Source organism: Toxorhynchites rutilus, chromosome 2 (genome assembly GCF_029784135.1).
Source record: "Toxorhynchites rutilus septentrionalis strain SRP chromosome 2, ASM2978413v1, whole genome shotgun sequence".
NCBI lineage: Eukaryota > Metazoa > Arthropoda > Insecta > Diptera > Culicidae > Toxorhynchites > Toxorhynchites rutilus.
In genome coordinates, this window is record NC_073745.1 from 333,222,609 (window position 1) to 333,237,698 (window position 15,090).

Here is a 15,090-nt window from a genome sequence, read left to right on the forward strand (position 1 = left end):
ATTTTTAAGATATTTGAAAATATGTGAAGATATTTATAGACTTGAAAATTATTGGAAAAACAAATAAAACCCTCATAGTTTCTAAACGAAATAATTGTTATTTCGTTTTGCACGCTGGCGGGGCACGCTTTCTTTTTGAGATAGTTTTCTTGAGAATCTCTAATATAGAATCATTATCAGATCACAACTTACAAAAAAAAGTATTGTTCTAAGAAACAGAATACATATTCGATTTAAAAAAGTACATTTTCATTCATTATTAAAATTTTTGAAGCGTATTTATTGCACCTGCAAATCGACTATCATTTTCATTTCACAAAATAAATAAAATTAAAAAAAAAATCTTTTAGACTACCATTTATAACATCACATCCTTTCGGAATTATCTGAGCTATGGATGTTTTCGAGATTCTAAAAAATATCGACAACAATCCCAACGATATTCCAAAACAAAGGCACATCAATGTCATTTCTAATTTAACTCTTGCAGGTACAGCATCCCTCATGACTGTATCTTGGCGTTGTATTCGTGGAGCAATTAAATCCAACAGTTTTTTCACTTGTTCAGGTGTTATTATCAACACTGCTCTGTAATCTCGGGGATCCTCATCGTAGAGTTCCTTCAATATTGTATTTGTTGCTCCTTTTCTTTGCATCTAATTCCTGGCCCGAATCCTTTTCTCTTTCTGCTTTTTCGGATAGTACCTTCAGTTCAAAGAAATTCAGCACAAAGTATGTATTTTTAAACACGATCAGCGTTTGTTTTGCTATAAAATTGTGTGATGATACATTCAACTGAAAACCTAAGATGAAAACTGCCAATAAAGAAGTCGATTTTGGACCAATCATTTGACAAATTCGGACCTGATTGCTGTTTCTGACTATTTGATGGACATTTGAAAAGTCGCCTGGCATCCCTGGTAAACCCGTGCCGTAGTATCTAGTTTCTCGCCAGCAGCTCACACTGTGTGAACGGACAAGGCGAGTCAACCAATTGTCAAGCGAGTCCACCGGGTCAGTAGCTGCTCATTGTCAAGTCAGCTACTAGCAACGTATAAATGGGCCTTTATTTCAATTCAATTTTATTTGGATGCATGCCCCGTCGGTAGTTTATACATAACACAAAACACCAGTCCCCGACTGGTTAATCATCAATTGACGTTACACATAACTGACAGTACTGATGACAACAGCCGCTCAGAGCAAATACTCCACTTCATCGTACGGTTGGAGCACGGTCAGTATCTGTGTTGCTGCCGGTCCGAAGTTGTGAAAGAATTATTTAACTTTTCCCTTAACTTCAAAATGTTGCGACACTCCTTTCGCAACTTGGTAATAATCCCGATCATTTGCCTGGCATTGGTAGCGATTTCATGCACCGGGAACGACGTTTTCGGCTGTGGTGGGTTCATAAAAAATGCAAACTCGGATCTGGATTTTCGCAATGTGGAGGTTGGACTGTGAGTACCCCTATTCGTGATTAATTCAATTAACGTTATAGAGTGAGCTTCCAATTTGAATCCCAATAGGTATAATCCACAGGGAAGTCTGAAAGTTAAAACAGACTGCTCTCCTTCGAATGGATACTACTTTATTCCGCTGTACGACAAGGGGGATTACGTTTTGAAGGTTATTCCCCCGCCGGGATGGAGTTTCGAACCCGAACAGGTCCAAGTCAAGTTCGACGGAGTGAGTGACGTTTGCAGTCAGGGGAAAGATGTGAATTTCATCTTCAAGGGATTTGGAATCACCGGGAAGGTTGAAATCTATCAACACTCGGTTGGAGCGAAAGGTGTCCAGGTAGAGCTCAGATCAGAAAGCAACACGAAGATTGGACAAACCTTCACCGATAACAACGGTATTTTCTCCTTCACTCCGATCAAATCCGGAAAGTATGTGATAAAGGTTAAACATGATAAATGGCATTTTGTTAAACCGGAATACTCGGTGACTGTGACAACGGGAAATACAGAGATTCCCACAAACTCACTGGTCGTCTCAGGATTCGATGTTGAAGGAAATGTGCAGAGTGACGGTCAGCCATTCGGCAATGTAGGCTTTCTGTTATACGCTGAGAAAAATGCGAAACCGCTGGTAAAATGCTCCATGAGTGGAAAAATGAAGACACCACTAGGAACTGATCCAAAATACAGCAGCGAACCCCTTTGCTATGTAGAAGCGAACAAAGCCACTGGATCGTTTATTTTTGCCGGTGTATCATCCGGAAAATATCGCATTGTTCCAATTTTCAACAACAAGGCTATCAAATTCCACGTTCGGCCGGAAGCAATAGAATTCACTGTCGGAAAAGGCAGTCTGAAGTTGGCAGATTACTTCGAAGTTACTGGTTTCAGTGTGAGTGGTAAAGTATTACAGACCGCAGACGGACCCGGGGTTGTCAATGCAATGGTGAAACTAAATGGAAGGGAAGTGGCAACGACGGCATCAGGTGGCAGCTATACTCTCGATAATATTCAAGCCGGAACCTACACTGTTCAAGTGACCGCTGACCAGCTGCAGTTTAAGGATCACATAGTTAAAATTTCCCTCAATGATCCGGTGCTTCCAGATGTCGTTGTGTCGGGTTTCAAGGTGAGTGACAGTGGGGACAGAGTTTTGCATCCCAAATCATTTTCTTAAAATCTATTACTTTTCTGTCGAATTCTCGAACCAATCTTTCCGACTACCGGAAACTTCAACTAACACGTTGAGCCCCGTGTTGAACCCTGGACTGATGTAGAGCTTTTCGACAGAAAAACGTAGATCGCTGGGACTAAATAAGTTACAAAATAAGGAAATATGAAAAGCGTAGCAAGAACAATTTGAGGATCAACGTGTTAAGGCTTGAAATGTGTACCCCTCGTAAACAATGCCGCATCTGCTAACGTCAGCGTACCATCAAATAATTCCAAGATCATTCTAGAAATATGAGTTGCATGAGAAAAACGTGTGTTTCATAATTTTCTATTCTAATTAATCTTAAGTTCATCGTCAATCAAAAATTTGACCAATTTTCACTACATATTTCAATAAAAAAGGAAACTATCAAACACAACAAACAAGTTTCCCATTTGAGTTATTAACCCTTTCCCGTACAACATCGAGTCTCACTCGTGGTGTACTTGAATAACAAAGGGGACTAGAATTCTCAACAGAGTAGTGAAATCACTTGATTTGTGACGTATTAAATAATACGGTAAGGGGTAATCTCAAGAGAAAGTCAATGAAAAGAATATTTACCATGTGTTTTGATTCGGTTTGTTCATGCTACCCACCACTACCCCTATTTGGCGCTGCGCACAGTTGGAATTGACATGCTGTAGCCATGTAAAGGCAATGTCCTGGAAAAAAGGTAATGAAGATGGTAGAGTTTCGAGCGACATAGCATGCGCTGCCATAACTATTTCTCAAATAGTGACGTCAGTCGTTTTGTTTATTTTTGATTGCCCACTGCATCCATATGAAAATGCTATTTTCAGGAAGTAATTTATCAATTAAAAATGTACATTTTTTCAGAGCTCCAGCTGAATACGAGGCTAATGTAATAGCGTCCAGTGAATATTTGTGAAATCACGTCGAAAAAGACGGATGAAAGTGATACAGGTCGGACTCGATTGTCCGGAGACTCGATTATCCGGAATTTTAGACTCGATCATCCGGAGTATTTTATTTCTGATTTTCGGAAATTTTGAATAATTTGTATAATAATCAAATCAAATGAAAGTGTTTGACTAGTAGAATACAGTTGTTTAAGAAAAATGCAAATCAAAGATGGCGGCCGCTACAAAATGTCGGATTACATATTTTCCAGGTGTATGGCACGATTCTCGCTATCTCACTCTACCTACCGTCACCGCCTATCTCACTATCCCTCTGCTGTAAAAGTTCATTATCGACATCACGATTTGTCAGATTGTGGTAAATTGGCTAAATTGGTAATTCGCGATGACAGTGGCATGGTGTCGACGTCTTGTGGCGACTTCGAATTAGGGCCATAATTCGGGTCCCAAACTTGTTAGTGTAATCTCTATCAGATTAGAAGACACGAAGCCGGTTTTACATTTAAAAATTTGAATGAAAATTTTCACATCATGTTATTTAATTACTTGAAACATGTATTTCTGACTTTCATTCAACCATATAGCTATACAATTCCAACATTGTTACTGATTTTTTCATTATAATATAAAGTTATCTTCATCTTCATTTTCGTATGAGACTTTTTCCCCACCTGCAAACCAAAGTGTTTTCAATTTAAATAGAATGCTAATTTGATATGGAAAAGCTAATTTTCATTTATAATTTTAATTTTGAAAACGTTCATTCCGACTGAAAATCAGCTGTTCTTTGATGCTCCCCTAAACTTGTAAACGAAGCTCAATGCCGTCAACTCAGATCGCTGTTTTGAAGAAAACAAATACTTTTGACGTTTGAGATGTTGGCACCTAAAACATGGCGGGTGTCATACAGCTGATATTTTCTCAGAACCTCATCAATATGGGTCCAACTTCATACACTAGTAATGAAAATTGAAAAAAACACTTGAAGTCGAAGAGTTGCTACTAGCCGCGTTCTTAGATATTGAAGGAGCGTTTGACAATGCATCCCACAATTCAATGAGAAATGCTATGATACAGCGTAATTTCGATGAAACTGTTGTAGAATGGATATTTCAAATGCTACAAAAAAGAGAAATAACGTATAATCAGGGAGGGGCCACAGTTACAATAAGAACTGTGAAAGGATGCTCACAAGGAGGGGTTCTTTCACCTCTGTTATGGTCATTGGTAGTAGATAACCTACTGGCACTCCTTGAAAGGATAGGATTTGAAATCATAGGCTTTGCAGATGATGTTGTAATTGTAGTTCGTGGGAAATATGAGCATGTAATCAGATACAGATTGCAATATGCTCTAAACTTAACTATAACATGGTGTAATGATGAGGGTTTATCTATAAATCCTCATAAAACTACTGTTGTTCCTTTTACACGTAGAAGGAAAATGAAAATACCAGATTTGCATTTGCTGGGAACTAAAATAGTGTTTTCTCCAAAAGTGAAATATTTAGGAGTAACACTTGATAGCAAGCTCAATTGGAACTCGCATTTAGATGAAATAATACATAAGGCTACAAATGCATTATGGATTAGTAAAAGAACATTCGGTAACAAATGGGGACTTAGACCTAAAATGATCTACTGGATCTACACTGCTATAGTGAGACCTAGAATAACATATGCGTCATTAGTTTGGTGGCCAAAAACAAAATTCAAGCATGCTCAGGAAAAGCTAGGAAAATTACAAAGGTTAGCTACAATTTCCATCACAGGAGCAATTCGTAGTACGCCATCTAAAGCACTAGATGCAATGTTAAATCTACTTCCCTTATATCTATTCGTTCAATTGGAGGCGGAAAAAAACGCACTAAGGTTGAAAAGAACAAAACAGTTCTTTGATGGAGACCTTAGGGGTCATTTAAGTATTCTGAAGGAATTCAAACTTAATCCGATACTAACTCAGAAGGACTGGATGAACAGGCAATACAACTTTGAACGACTATTCAATGTGACTGAGCCAAGCCGCACTGAATGGGAGTCAGGGGGACCTGATATTCACCCAGGATCTATAATTTTCTACACTGATGGTTCCAGATTAAACGAAAGAGCCGGGGCTGGAATAACCGGCCCTGGAGTGGACATATCAATTTCAATGGGCAAGTGGCCAACTGTATTTCAGGCAGAAGTACAGGCAATTATTGAATGTGCAACAATTTGTCTAAGGCACAATTATAGACATGCAAACATATGCATTTTTTCTGACAGTCAAGCTGCCTTGAAAGCATTGAAGTCAGTTACCTGTACTTCTAAATTAGTTTGGGAGTGTATTCAACTTCTTCAAGAGGTAGCTAAAAAACGTGCATTCTGGGTTCCAGGGCACTGTGGAGTTGAAGGCAATGAAAAAGCAGATTTGTTAGCTAGATGTGGATCATCGAAACCATTCCTAGGACCAGAACCATTTTGTGGGGCCCCTGAATGTACCCTCAAAATGGAATTAAAGAACTGGGAAAAATCAAAGATTGATGGCATCTGGACACATAGTACAGTAGCTCGACAGGCTAAATCATTTATATCACCAAGTAAAAAAGTAACTGAAAGACTTCTCAGCCTAACAAAAAAAGACCTATGCACTTTCAGTGGCCTAGTGACAGGACATTGTCCAAGCAAATACCACCTAAAGAAACTAGGTAAATTAGAAGATGATACCTGTCGTTTCTGTAACCTAGAAAGTGAAAGCTCGGAACATTTATTATGTAATTGCGAAGCACTTTTTCATAGAAGGCGCAATTTCTTTGATAAAGGTTTAATGCAACCTGCATATGTTGGATAGCTTCCCCCAATAAGGCAATAAAGTTCATTCGTGCTATAATACCTTATTGGGATCATGCCTACAGTCAGCAAGTGGAAATCACTCCAACTAATAGCGATACGACACCCTGATAAGGCTTACAACAAATAGGGGCCCGCCACAATAGATCAAATAACTGGTCGTAGTGGAAAATGTACCCAACAGGAAAAAAATGGGTCCAAAATCAAATGAAAGGGCTTAACTAGTAGAACACAGTTATTTATGAAAAAAGTAAACCTAAAATGGTCGCCACCACAAAATAACGCGATATATTTTTGACGTAGGACTACGTCTAACCGGAAGATATAGGGGGTGAAATGGAAATCTAGGCACTGAACAAGTAGGAATGCAAGATTTGGAACGCTTATAACTCGAGCATTTCTCAATAGATCGCAAAGGTTTTTGCATCAATTGATAGGAAATATATCTACGTATCTATCATTACGAATAACATTTCATTTTTCTTGAGATAAATAATTGAATAATTGTGAAATATCAAGCATTGTCAAATGCACTATGTGCCCATTTTTGATTGGTCCATTTTGTGCTCCTCAAATCGTACCGACCAAAACGGGCAACCAGAGCAGCAGCGAAATAGGATGAAGCACGATTGGAAAGGAAAAAGAAAAAAATGAACGAAACATTGGTCGCAGTCTCACACATGCGTAATTCTCGAGCGAGCCAGACGATCATTCTCATCCAAACCGTACACCACATCGTTTCGCATCACATCACATCAACAAACTAACACAAGCAGCCATGTCTGGACATGGCAAAGGAGGAAAAGTGAAGGGAAAGGCAAAATCCCGCTCGAACCGTGTTGGACTGCAGTTTCCCGTAGGTGTATTTGCCAATTGCTCCGCAAGGGTAGCTAGGCCGAGCGCATTATTACCAGTGCACCAGTCCACCTAGCCGCCGTTATAGAGTTTCGGCTGCCGAAGTGATCGAGTTGGCTGGCAAAACTGCTCGCGCTTTGGTTCGGTGGACATCAAGACAACAACAGGCAGACGCAAACGCAATCGCAAAACGGCAGCAGGTAGCAGAAGAAAAAAGTTTGTTCTTTATACAAACTGCTTTGGTGACAAATCCAGAACAATGCGGCATCGAGGGCGTTCGAAATGGTTTTTTTCAAAACCACGAGTACTAAGTTTTCTAAATTGGAACCATTCCATAAAACAAGGCGCTTTTCAGGGCCATTAAACCTTCCAAAAAAGAGTTTAGGAAATACAGTTCAATGCTTTCTAAAACATCCAAAATAATAATAAAACACAAATTGATTTTTTCATAATTTGTTTGCCAGGATCTGATGAGTATGTGAATTTGGCAGTTGTTCTGAGCTTATTGATTGTTGGGGACTTTCCTGATTATTCTATTTCCACCAATTCTTAAATTGTTTCCAGATTGAAAATACAGTAATTTACTATTAGTTCGACATTTAGCTAATCGGACGGACATGTAATGCGACTTATTTAGTTGGACATTTTTGTAAACATAGAGATCCAAATTGTGACCCCACATTGAAAGTCGACACTGTACCACTGTCATCGCAAATGTTCAATTACAGGTTAAAATCGCCTCCAATGCGACACTGAGTGGCGCTTCGGCACGTCACATTGAATGTAATTTACTGTACAACATGTCACAAAGCTGGATGGGAAGAAATTTTCCATCTGTGAAAGCTGTGGCGAGTGGCAAACGGAATCGCTAAACAGAAAGGTTTAGCCGAACAAGATGGGGATATCAAGTGATAACAAAACAATGAACTCTTTAGATTGAAGATAATTTTGTGATCCTGAAGAGGACCCTTTTTAGCCTGCATGTGAATCTAACGAGCGAACAAATCGTAATGATTGTATTTTTTTGCCATCGCTCCCTTTTAACGCTCATTCGTTCGTCTCGTTGGACTCGCCTCTCTGGCTGAGTCTGCCGATTTGTCTCTATCCTGTGAGTGTGTACCGCTAGAGTACAAAACGCGCGGACCCCAAAAAAATATCTTATTTTCTTTCAAACCGTAAACCCGTGTGGTTGTACGGCATCGGCATCTTGGACGTAACAAACGAGGACAAGTTAAGGGAAAGCAAAGTCCCACTCGAACCGTGCAGGTGTGCAGTTCTTCGTAGGTGTATCCGCCAATTGCTCCGCAAGGGTAGCTAGGCCGAGCGCGTTAGTACCAGTGCACCAGTCTACCTAGCCGGCGTTATATAGTTTCGGCCGCCGAAGTGTTCGAGTTGGCTGGTAAAGCTGCTCGCGACGATAAGAAAAACCGCATTCAGAACCGACACTGAGTGGTGATAATGCGACGTGCCATTGAATGTAATTTACTGAACAACATGTCACAAGCTGGATGGGAAGAAATTTTCCAACTGTGAATGCTGTGGCGAGTGGCAAACGCAATAGCTAAACAGGAAGGTTTAACCGAACAAGATAGGAATATCGAGTGATAACAAAAACACAACACCAAAGGTTCTTTTCAGAACCATCAACATGTTCATAAAGAGTAAACAGTAAACTAATCCATTTTTCAGGTAGATAGGTAGGTATTCACGTAGGAGAAGAAAATAAAACAATATATTTGAAATATGAAATATGATGTTGAATGATTGATCTGAAATTGGAACATACATTTAATTCTACTGTCATTATAAAACTGCGTATTCCATGATCTTGAAAAATTCAATTTGATCGCCGCTAAAAAATGGCTAATTTTAGAATACACTACACTATGAACAACATAAATTCGAAAAGGTCACCGCCACGAGTATGTATGTTTTGCAATACCCTCAACATTGGTATCAAATGAAATGAATACAGTATATCATCAAAATATTCCAATACAAGTTAACATCTGTTCCTTTCATTTGATATACATATTGATGGGGTTCTGAGAAAATTTGTAATCCGCCACGTTGTACCGGTCTCCATCTCTGATTTAAATTTTCCATAAATAGTTGTGTTCTACTGGTCACGCCCTTTCATTCGATACCCATATTGATGGGGTTTTGGGAATACCCATATTGATGGGGTTTTGAGAAGATATGTACACAATCCACCATTTTGTAGCAGCCGCCATCTTAGATTTTCAAGATCATGGAATACGCAGTTTTATAATGACACCAGAGATAAAGTTGTGTTCCAAATTTCAGATCAAATGGTCAACAGGAAGGGGGTTAAATTTCTAATAATGTGGTACAGCGCTACAGACAAAGTTACAATGTACAAAATTACAAAGTCACAAACATACAAACGGGTCAACCTAGATAAAACCGTTTAATAAATAAGTGCAAATCATAATTATATTACGTTTACCGAGAGACTCGTGTTTTTTTTTTATGACTCGATTATCCGGAGTGAAAAAAAAATCAATACTCCGGATAATCGAGTCCGCCCTGTATTTCCATGTGCCATTTCCGCTCCCCCACGTAGAAACAAACGAAGTTTAATTATTTTAACGTTACGAAGTTGATGTTTTGAAGGCTCTTAGTGTCGGTGTGTATATTGTGAGAGAATAATCGCCAATTAATCAAACAACACAATTAATTCACTGAAAATGTTATTGCTTTCTAGAAGTAAGCATACGTCTACTCTCTGGACCTTTTTACCACATAAATAATCTAAATAAGCCATAATACAGTTGTCATTTGTTAAAAAACAAACAGTTGAATGATTTCATAAGAATTTTGGCTCAAATTATCATGCAACCGTGAGTACTTTGGACATTGTTTTGTTTCTTCCATATACATTCCATATTGAATATTTTGTTTGCCAATACAGATATACTTCGCCTACTGCTCCACCTCGATATGTACCTCATTGATGTAAAAGGTATTTCAATTCGCGTTGACGGCGGAATGGTGTCGACATTTGGATACGACATTAGTTTGTATGAGGCCAACTATTCTCTTTAAGATTAGTCGGCTCTAAGACAGTTTTGAATTGCTAAAATTAGTATGAATTTTTTTCTTGGCGTTATTTATCTACTAGAAGTACGTTGTTCTGACCCTAATTTAACCCTAATTTCTATGAACTTTCAGATAACTCACCAAAATTTACCATTATAATATAAAGTTATTTTTAGACACAATTTCTGTATGATATTTTTTCACTACTTACCTGCAAAAGCGATTTTCATTTGCATAGAGTACTAAATTGATTTGGGAAAAATAATTTTTATTCCTAATTTTTATTTTGAAATTGTGTACATTTCTTCTGGAAACCCATATTGTCATGCCTACTCCCCCATTTCATAATACGAAGCTCAATGCCATCAACGCGGATAGGGACGCTGCAAAAGTATTTCTCTTCAGTAAGGTTTGCCATTTCATAATGAAATACGATCCAACAACGAGTCGAGATTATTAAAATTTACTACCAAAATTCGGAGTCAATGGCCTAAACTCAAAGAGCGCTAGGTCCAATTTATGGTCGTCATAATCGCCCTACAAGATCAACAATTGAGCGTCTAGTACAGTGGTGTTCAACCTTTTTTACAGAGGGGCCACAAACACATGTCAGGAATTGTGTCGCGGGCCGCAAAACAGAAATAAATGTATTACGAAATTATAACCAGCAAGAAACTTACATTATAAAAATTCAAGAATGAAACTTTTTAGTTCAAACATTTGGTAGCGCTGACAAGGGACAATGAATGGATGCTTAAACTGAGTGAGGGACCTTCACCAATATTTATAGATTTTTATGTATGAGTTCCGAACATCATACTCACACCTCGTTCTCAAGCGTTGGACATTTCGGTGACGTCGTTGTGGCGAATTTCGCGAAAAGACCTTGGCCTACATTCTTAGAAGATCAAATTGACCACCAGAAGCGTCGTATGTTCGTGAATTGGGCTGAGAAACAACTTGAAAATGACCTGGATTTTCATCGAAAAATCATCTTCTGTCTGAATGGCTTCGTCAATAAGCAAAATACGAGGGTCGTTCAAAAAATAAGTTTCAGTGCCTCAGAAATCGCGGAAAAATAAAGTTAGGACAAACAACAAGGTGATTTTCGTAATCTACGTTTTATTTCCTATTTTTCTACATAATCGCCGTAACGTAGCGTCCAACTTTTTGAAGTACGATGTAACTGCGTTACAAATTTCTTCAGTTTTATCGAATCGTTGACCGCCGAACGCCTGTTTCATCACCGGGAATAAGTAATAGTCGCTAGGGGCGAGGTCTGGGTAGTAAGGAGGATGCTCGAACACAGTCCATTTGAATTTTTCCAAATGCTCTTGAGTTACGCGAGCGGAATGGGGCCGCGCATTATCGTAGATGAGGAACACTTCTTTCATCAATAAACCTGGCATTTTGTTCTTAATCGCGGTTCTTAATTGGTTTAAAACTTCACAATATTACGGTGATGAAACAGGCGTTCGGCGGTCAACGATTCGATAACACTGAAGAAATTCGTGACGCAGTTACATCGTACTTCAAAAAGTTGGATGTTATGCACTTCGCGCTCGGATTAGTAAAACTCGTGCCACGCTATGAAAATTGCCTCGAACGTTACGGCGATTATGTAGAAAAATAGAGAATAAAACGTAGATTACGAAAACCACCTTGTTTTTTGTCCTTAATTTATTTTTCCGCAATTACTGAGGCACTGAAACTTATTTTTTGAACGACCCTTGTATGTGCCGCACATCAACAGAAAATCAAGCACATACGCATATTTTATTACACTATCCTATATTCTTATTTTTACAGAGTGCAGATGCGCTGGATGTGAGAGGAAAGAATTTCTTGCTTTTGCGAATCGATCAAGCACAACGCGGGATTTCCATTGAGAAAATGCTTGAGATTTTTAAGTTTTTTGAGGGCTTGTTTCATAAAACAAATTATTATTTTATTCATAGTAATTAATTGTTATGGAGTACCCAAATAGATTTATGCAAAAATCTAACATTGTACTATCGGTTTCAGGTTTGTGGCCAAGTGATCTCAAAACAGTCCTACCGTGTGGTCATTATCAAAACTTCTTCCAACTTCCGTCTTGAGGTGACAACCAATCCGAACGAGGAGGGCATTTGGTGTGCGTATCTTGAGCGGGGTCACTACACGGCACATGTTATAACAAGCGAGGCGGAACATGCAGCCGGAGTGCAGTTTTTCCCACTGACCCAAACGATTCACGTAGATAAATCACCGCAAGCTGGAGTAATCTTTTCCCAGTTGCGGGCAACCGTCACCGGTGAAATTCGTTGTTTGGCTGACGCCGGAAAGAGTTGTCCAAACGATTTACCCATCACGCTGAGTCCTGTGAACGCAAATGGTAACGTGGTTGGACATTCAACACGGGTGGAAGCCGTAGCTGGAAAGTATTCCTTTACTAACATTCTGCCTGGAAGCTACGAAGTCAGCGTACCAAAATCAAAGCTTTGCTGGCAAGAGAATGCATTCAAGATTAACGTGAAGACCGCCCAAGAAACTGTCCCAGCGTTTGTCCACAATGGCTACATGATTTCCATCGTGTCTAGCCACGGAACCACCATGAATTACAAGCTGCGCGCTGAAAAAGCTAAATCTGAAGTATTATCATTAAAACCGGACCTCAACACGTTCTGTGTTCCGAATGCCGGAACGTACGACATCGGCTTCAGTGGGTGTCACAAATATGATGAGAATGTGGTCAGAACCTTTAGTACTGCTGATGCCGCTCCCATGAGTGTGACGGCTCACAAACATCGCAACACCGTTAAAATACTAGCGGAAGACGCGTACACATACAGCACAAAAGTTACCTTCGGAGATTCAGTTGAAAAAATCGACTTCAAACCAACGAGCGATCGCGAGGAGGGTCTGCTCGTCTACAAACATGAATTCTACCTGGAACGAGGTGAAACACGCAATCTGGAACCTGTGAGCGACATCATGCTGTTCAATCCTACTTCGCTGGAAGTCACCGGTGGTTCCGATTGCAGCGAGGTTCCAGTCAAAATATATGCCACCAAGGGACTGTTGATTAACGGAAAAACCAATCCACCGATTAAAGATGCCAAAATAACACTTCTGTTCCCGAAAAATGTGGAACTTTCGTCCCTTGTTGCACTCACCAACGGTGAGGGTGCATTCAAGTTTGGACCCATCGATTCGAGCTTGGCCGTGGAATTGTCCGCCGAGAAAGAATCATACGTTTTCTCAGCTTTTGACAAAGCGACGAACACTTTCAATGGCCACAAACTGTGCGAGATTATTGTTACCGTGAAAGACGACGCGGGGAATCAGCTTTCAGGTGTATTATTGTCTCTCTCCGGGGCAGAAAGCTATCGCAAGAATTTGGTGACAGGTTAGTGTTTTTTTTTAAATCAGTCTATGTGCAATTCCAAATGAAATCGAACTAAAAATGCAGATTTCAAAACTTGTATTTTTGATTCGAACGCAAGTTTGCATTCCGTTTTGGTTGGAAGAAATATGTTTTTTCCACAGCATTTGGGAATTTTTTGACTCCAATGTAGCTTTTGAGAAGGGCGTATCGATTTTAGTAAGAGAATTGTTTGAAAATTGATGTTTCAACGTGAAAACTTTAATTTGCAATATCTAAAATACATATTTTGTTATTATTTTTTTTTTTTTTCATATAAAATAGAAGTCATGTAGAAAATTTAAAACATGAGTCCAAGATGGTAAAACTATTTTTGACGAACTTTGAACGAAAAATCCGTTCAAAAACTTCACCAAAATACATGTTAGAAAAAAACGCAAAAGAGTGGCACCGGCGAGCATGCGAAACTGGTATCTTATAGCGTTGCCAGAGCAATGATGCGCGTGCGGAATGGGATGAAACACGTGATCCTAGATGCCTTGAACATCCTAGAATAAGGGACTGTAGGATTTTTTTTTCCTATGCAACTTCATTTATTGGACCTGAATGCTCTGCCGAGAATTAACATATGTTTATAAGCAAATTGATCGGAAACGGAGAAAATCCATCAGTTGGCCAATTCATGGAAAATACAAGGAAGCATTCGAACGTGAGCTCGAGCCTCTATAACTTTGATCTTGATCCGAACATGTTGATAATCCTTTTTTCCGCCAATTTCGATCCGAATCTAGGGGAAAGTCGCCTAATGAACATTGCGAAATGAGTGCTAAAAAACTAAGTAATATGCGTCACACAAAAAATAGCTTACTTAACTGTTTCACAAAGTTTATGTTAGTGCTGTTAACAATTTCGCGCTAGTAGAAATACCGCAATACCGCAACGTTTTCGCACCTATATCAAAGTCACAGAGGCTCCAGCTCAAGGTAGGTTTAGAGTTCCCGTGAACGTGAACGCGGACAAACACTTTTTTGTTAAAAATTCATCAGTCCACATATAAAACGCAAGGAAAACATCTTGAAACGATAGAAAGAAACATTTTCTAGTTGAAACATCTGTTTAAACACAATTCATATTGATAAAAGTGGATTAATCCAATATTTCACAACGATTCTGAATTTCCACCGTGGAATCGAGATGTTGGTGAACTCACCATAGTTCACCGACTTCGGTGAACGTGAACGTGAAAACAGTGGTGAATATAGACGTCAAAATGTTTCCTCGTTCATGTTCACGTTCGAATGTCCCAAGGCATTCTGAAAATTATTTCACCGTGAACTGTAAAAGGATATGTTTAGCAATTCTCAAATTTTCAATGAAAATTTTGATATGGATGCAATTTCGTTCAATCGGGTTGAAAAAC

General features: G+C 39.1%; 2 protein-coding genes across 2 annotated transcripts in view; both read left to right on the top strand.

The window, feature by feature from the left end:
* Positions 1 to 1,201: 1,201 nt before the first annotated feature.
* The window catches only part of LOC129771958 (BOS complex subunit NOMO1), a 29,300-nt gene continuing 15,411 nt past the window's right edge, over positions 1,202 to 15,090 (top strand). The window contains exons 1-3 of the mRNA XM_055776122.1: positions 1,202 to 1,460; positions 1,530 to 2,592; positions 12,332 to 13,694. Coding sequence (XP_055632097.1) covers positions 1,306 to 1,460; positions 1,530 to 2,592; positions 12,332 to 13,694 — 2,581 coding nt within the window. The 5' untranslated portion in view covers positions 1,202 to 1,305. The remainder of the gene's footprint in view (positions 1,461 to 1,529; positions 2,593 to 12,331; positions 13,695 to 15,090) is intronic.
* On the top strand, positions 2,599 to 7,512 carry LOC129771961 (uncharacterized). Its single transcript, XM_055776125.1, has one exon. It carries the CDS (start codon positions 4,617 to 4,619, stop codon positions 6,387 to 6,389), a length of 1,773 nt encoding a protein of 590 aa, XP_055632100.1. The 5' UTR covers positions 2,599 to 4,616; the 3' UTR covers positions 6,390 to 7,512.

Coding starts and splice junctions, on each gene's coding strand:
- LOC129771961 (XM_055776125.1), top strand. CDS start 4,617: ATGAGAAATGCTATGATACAGCGTAATTTCGATGAAACTGTTGTAGAA.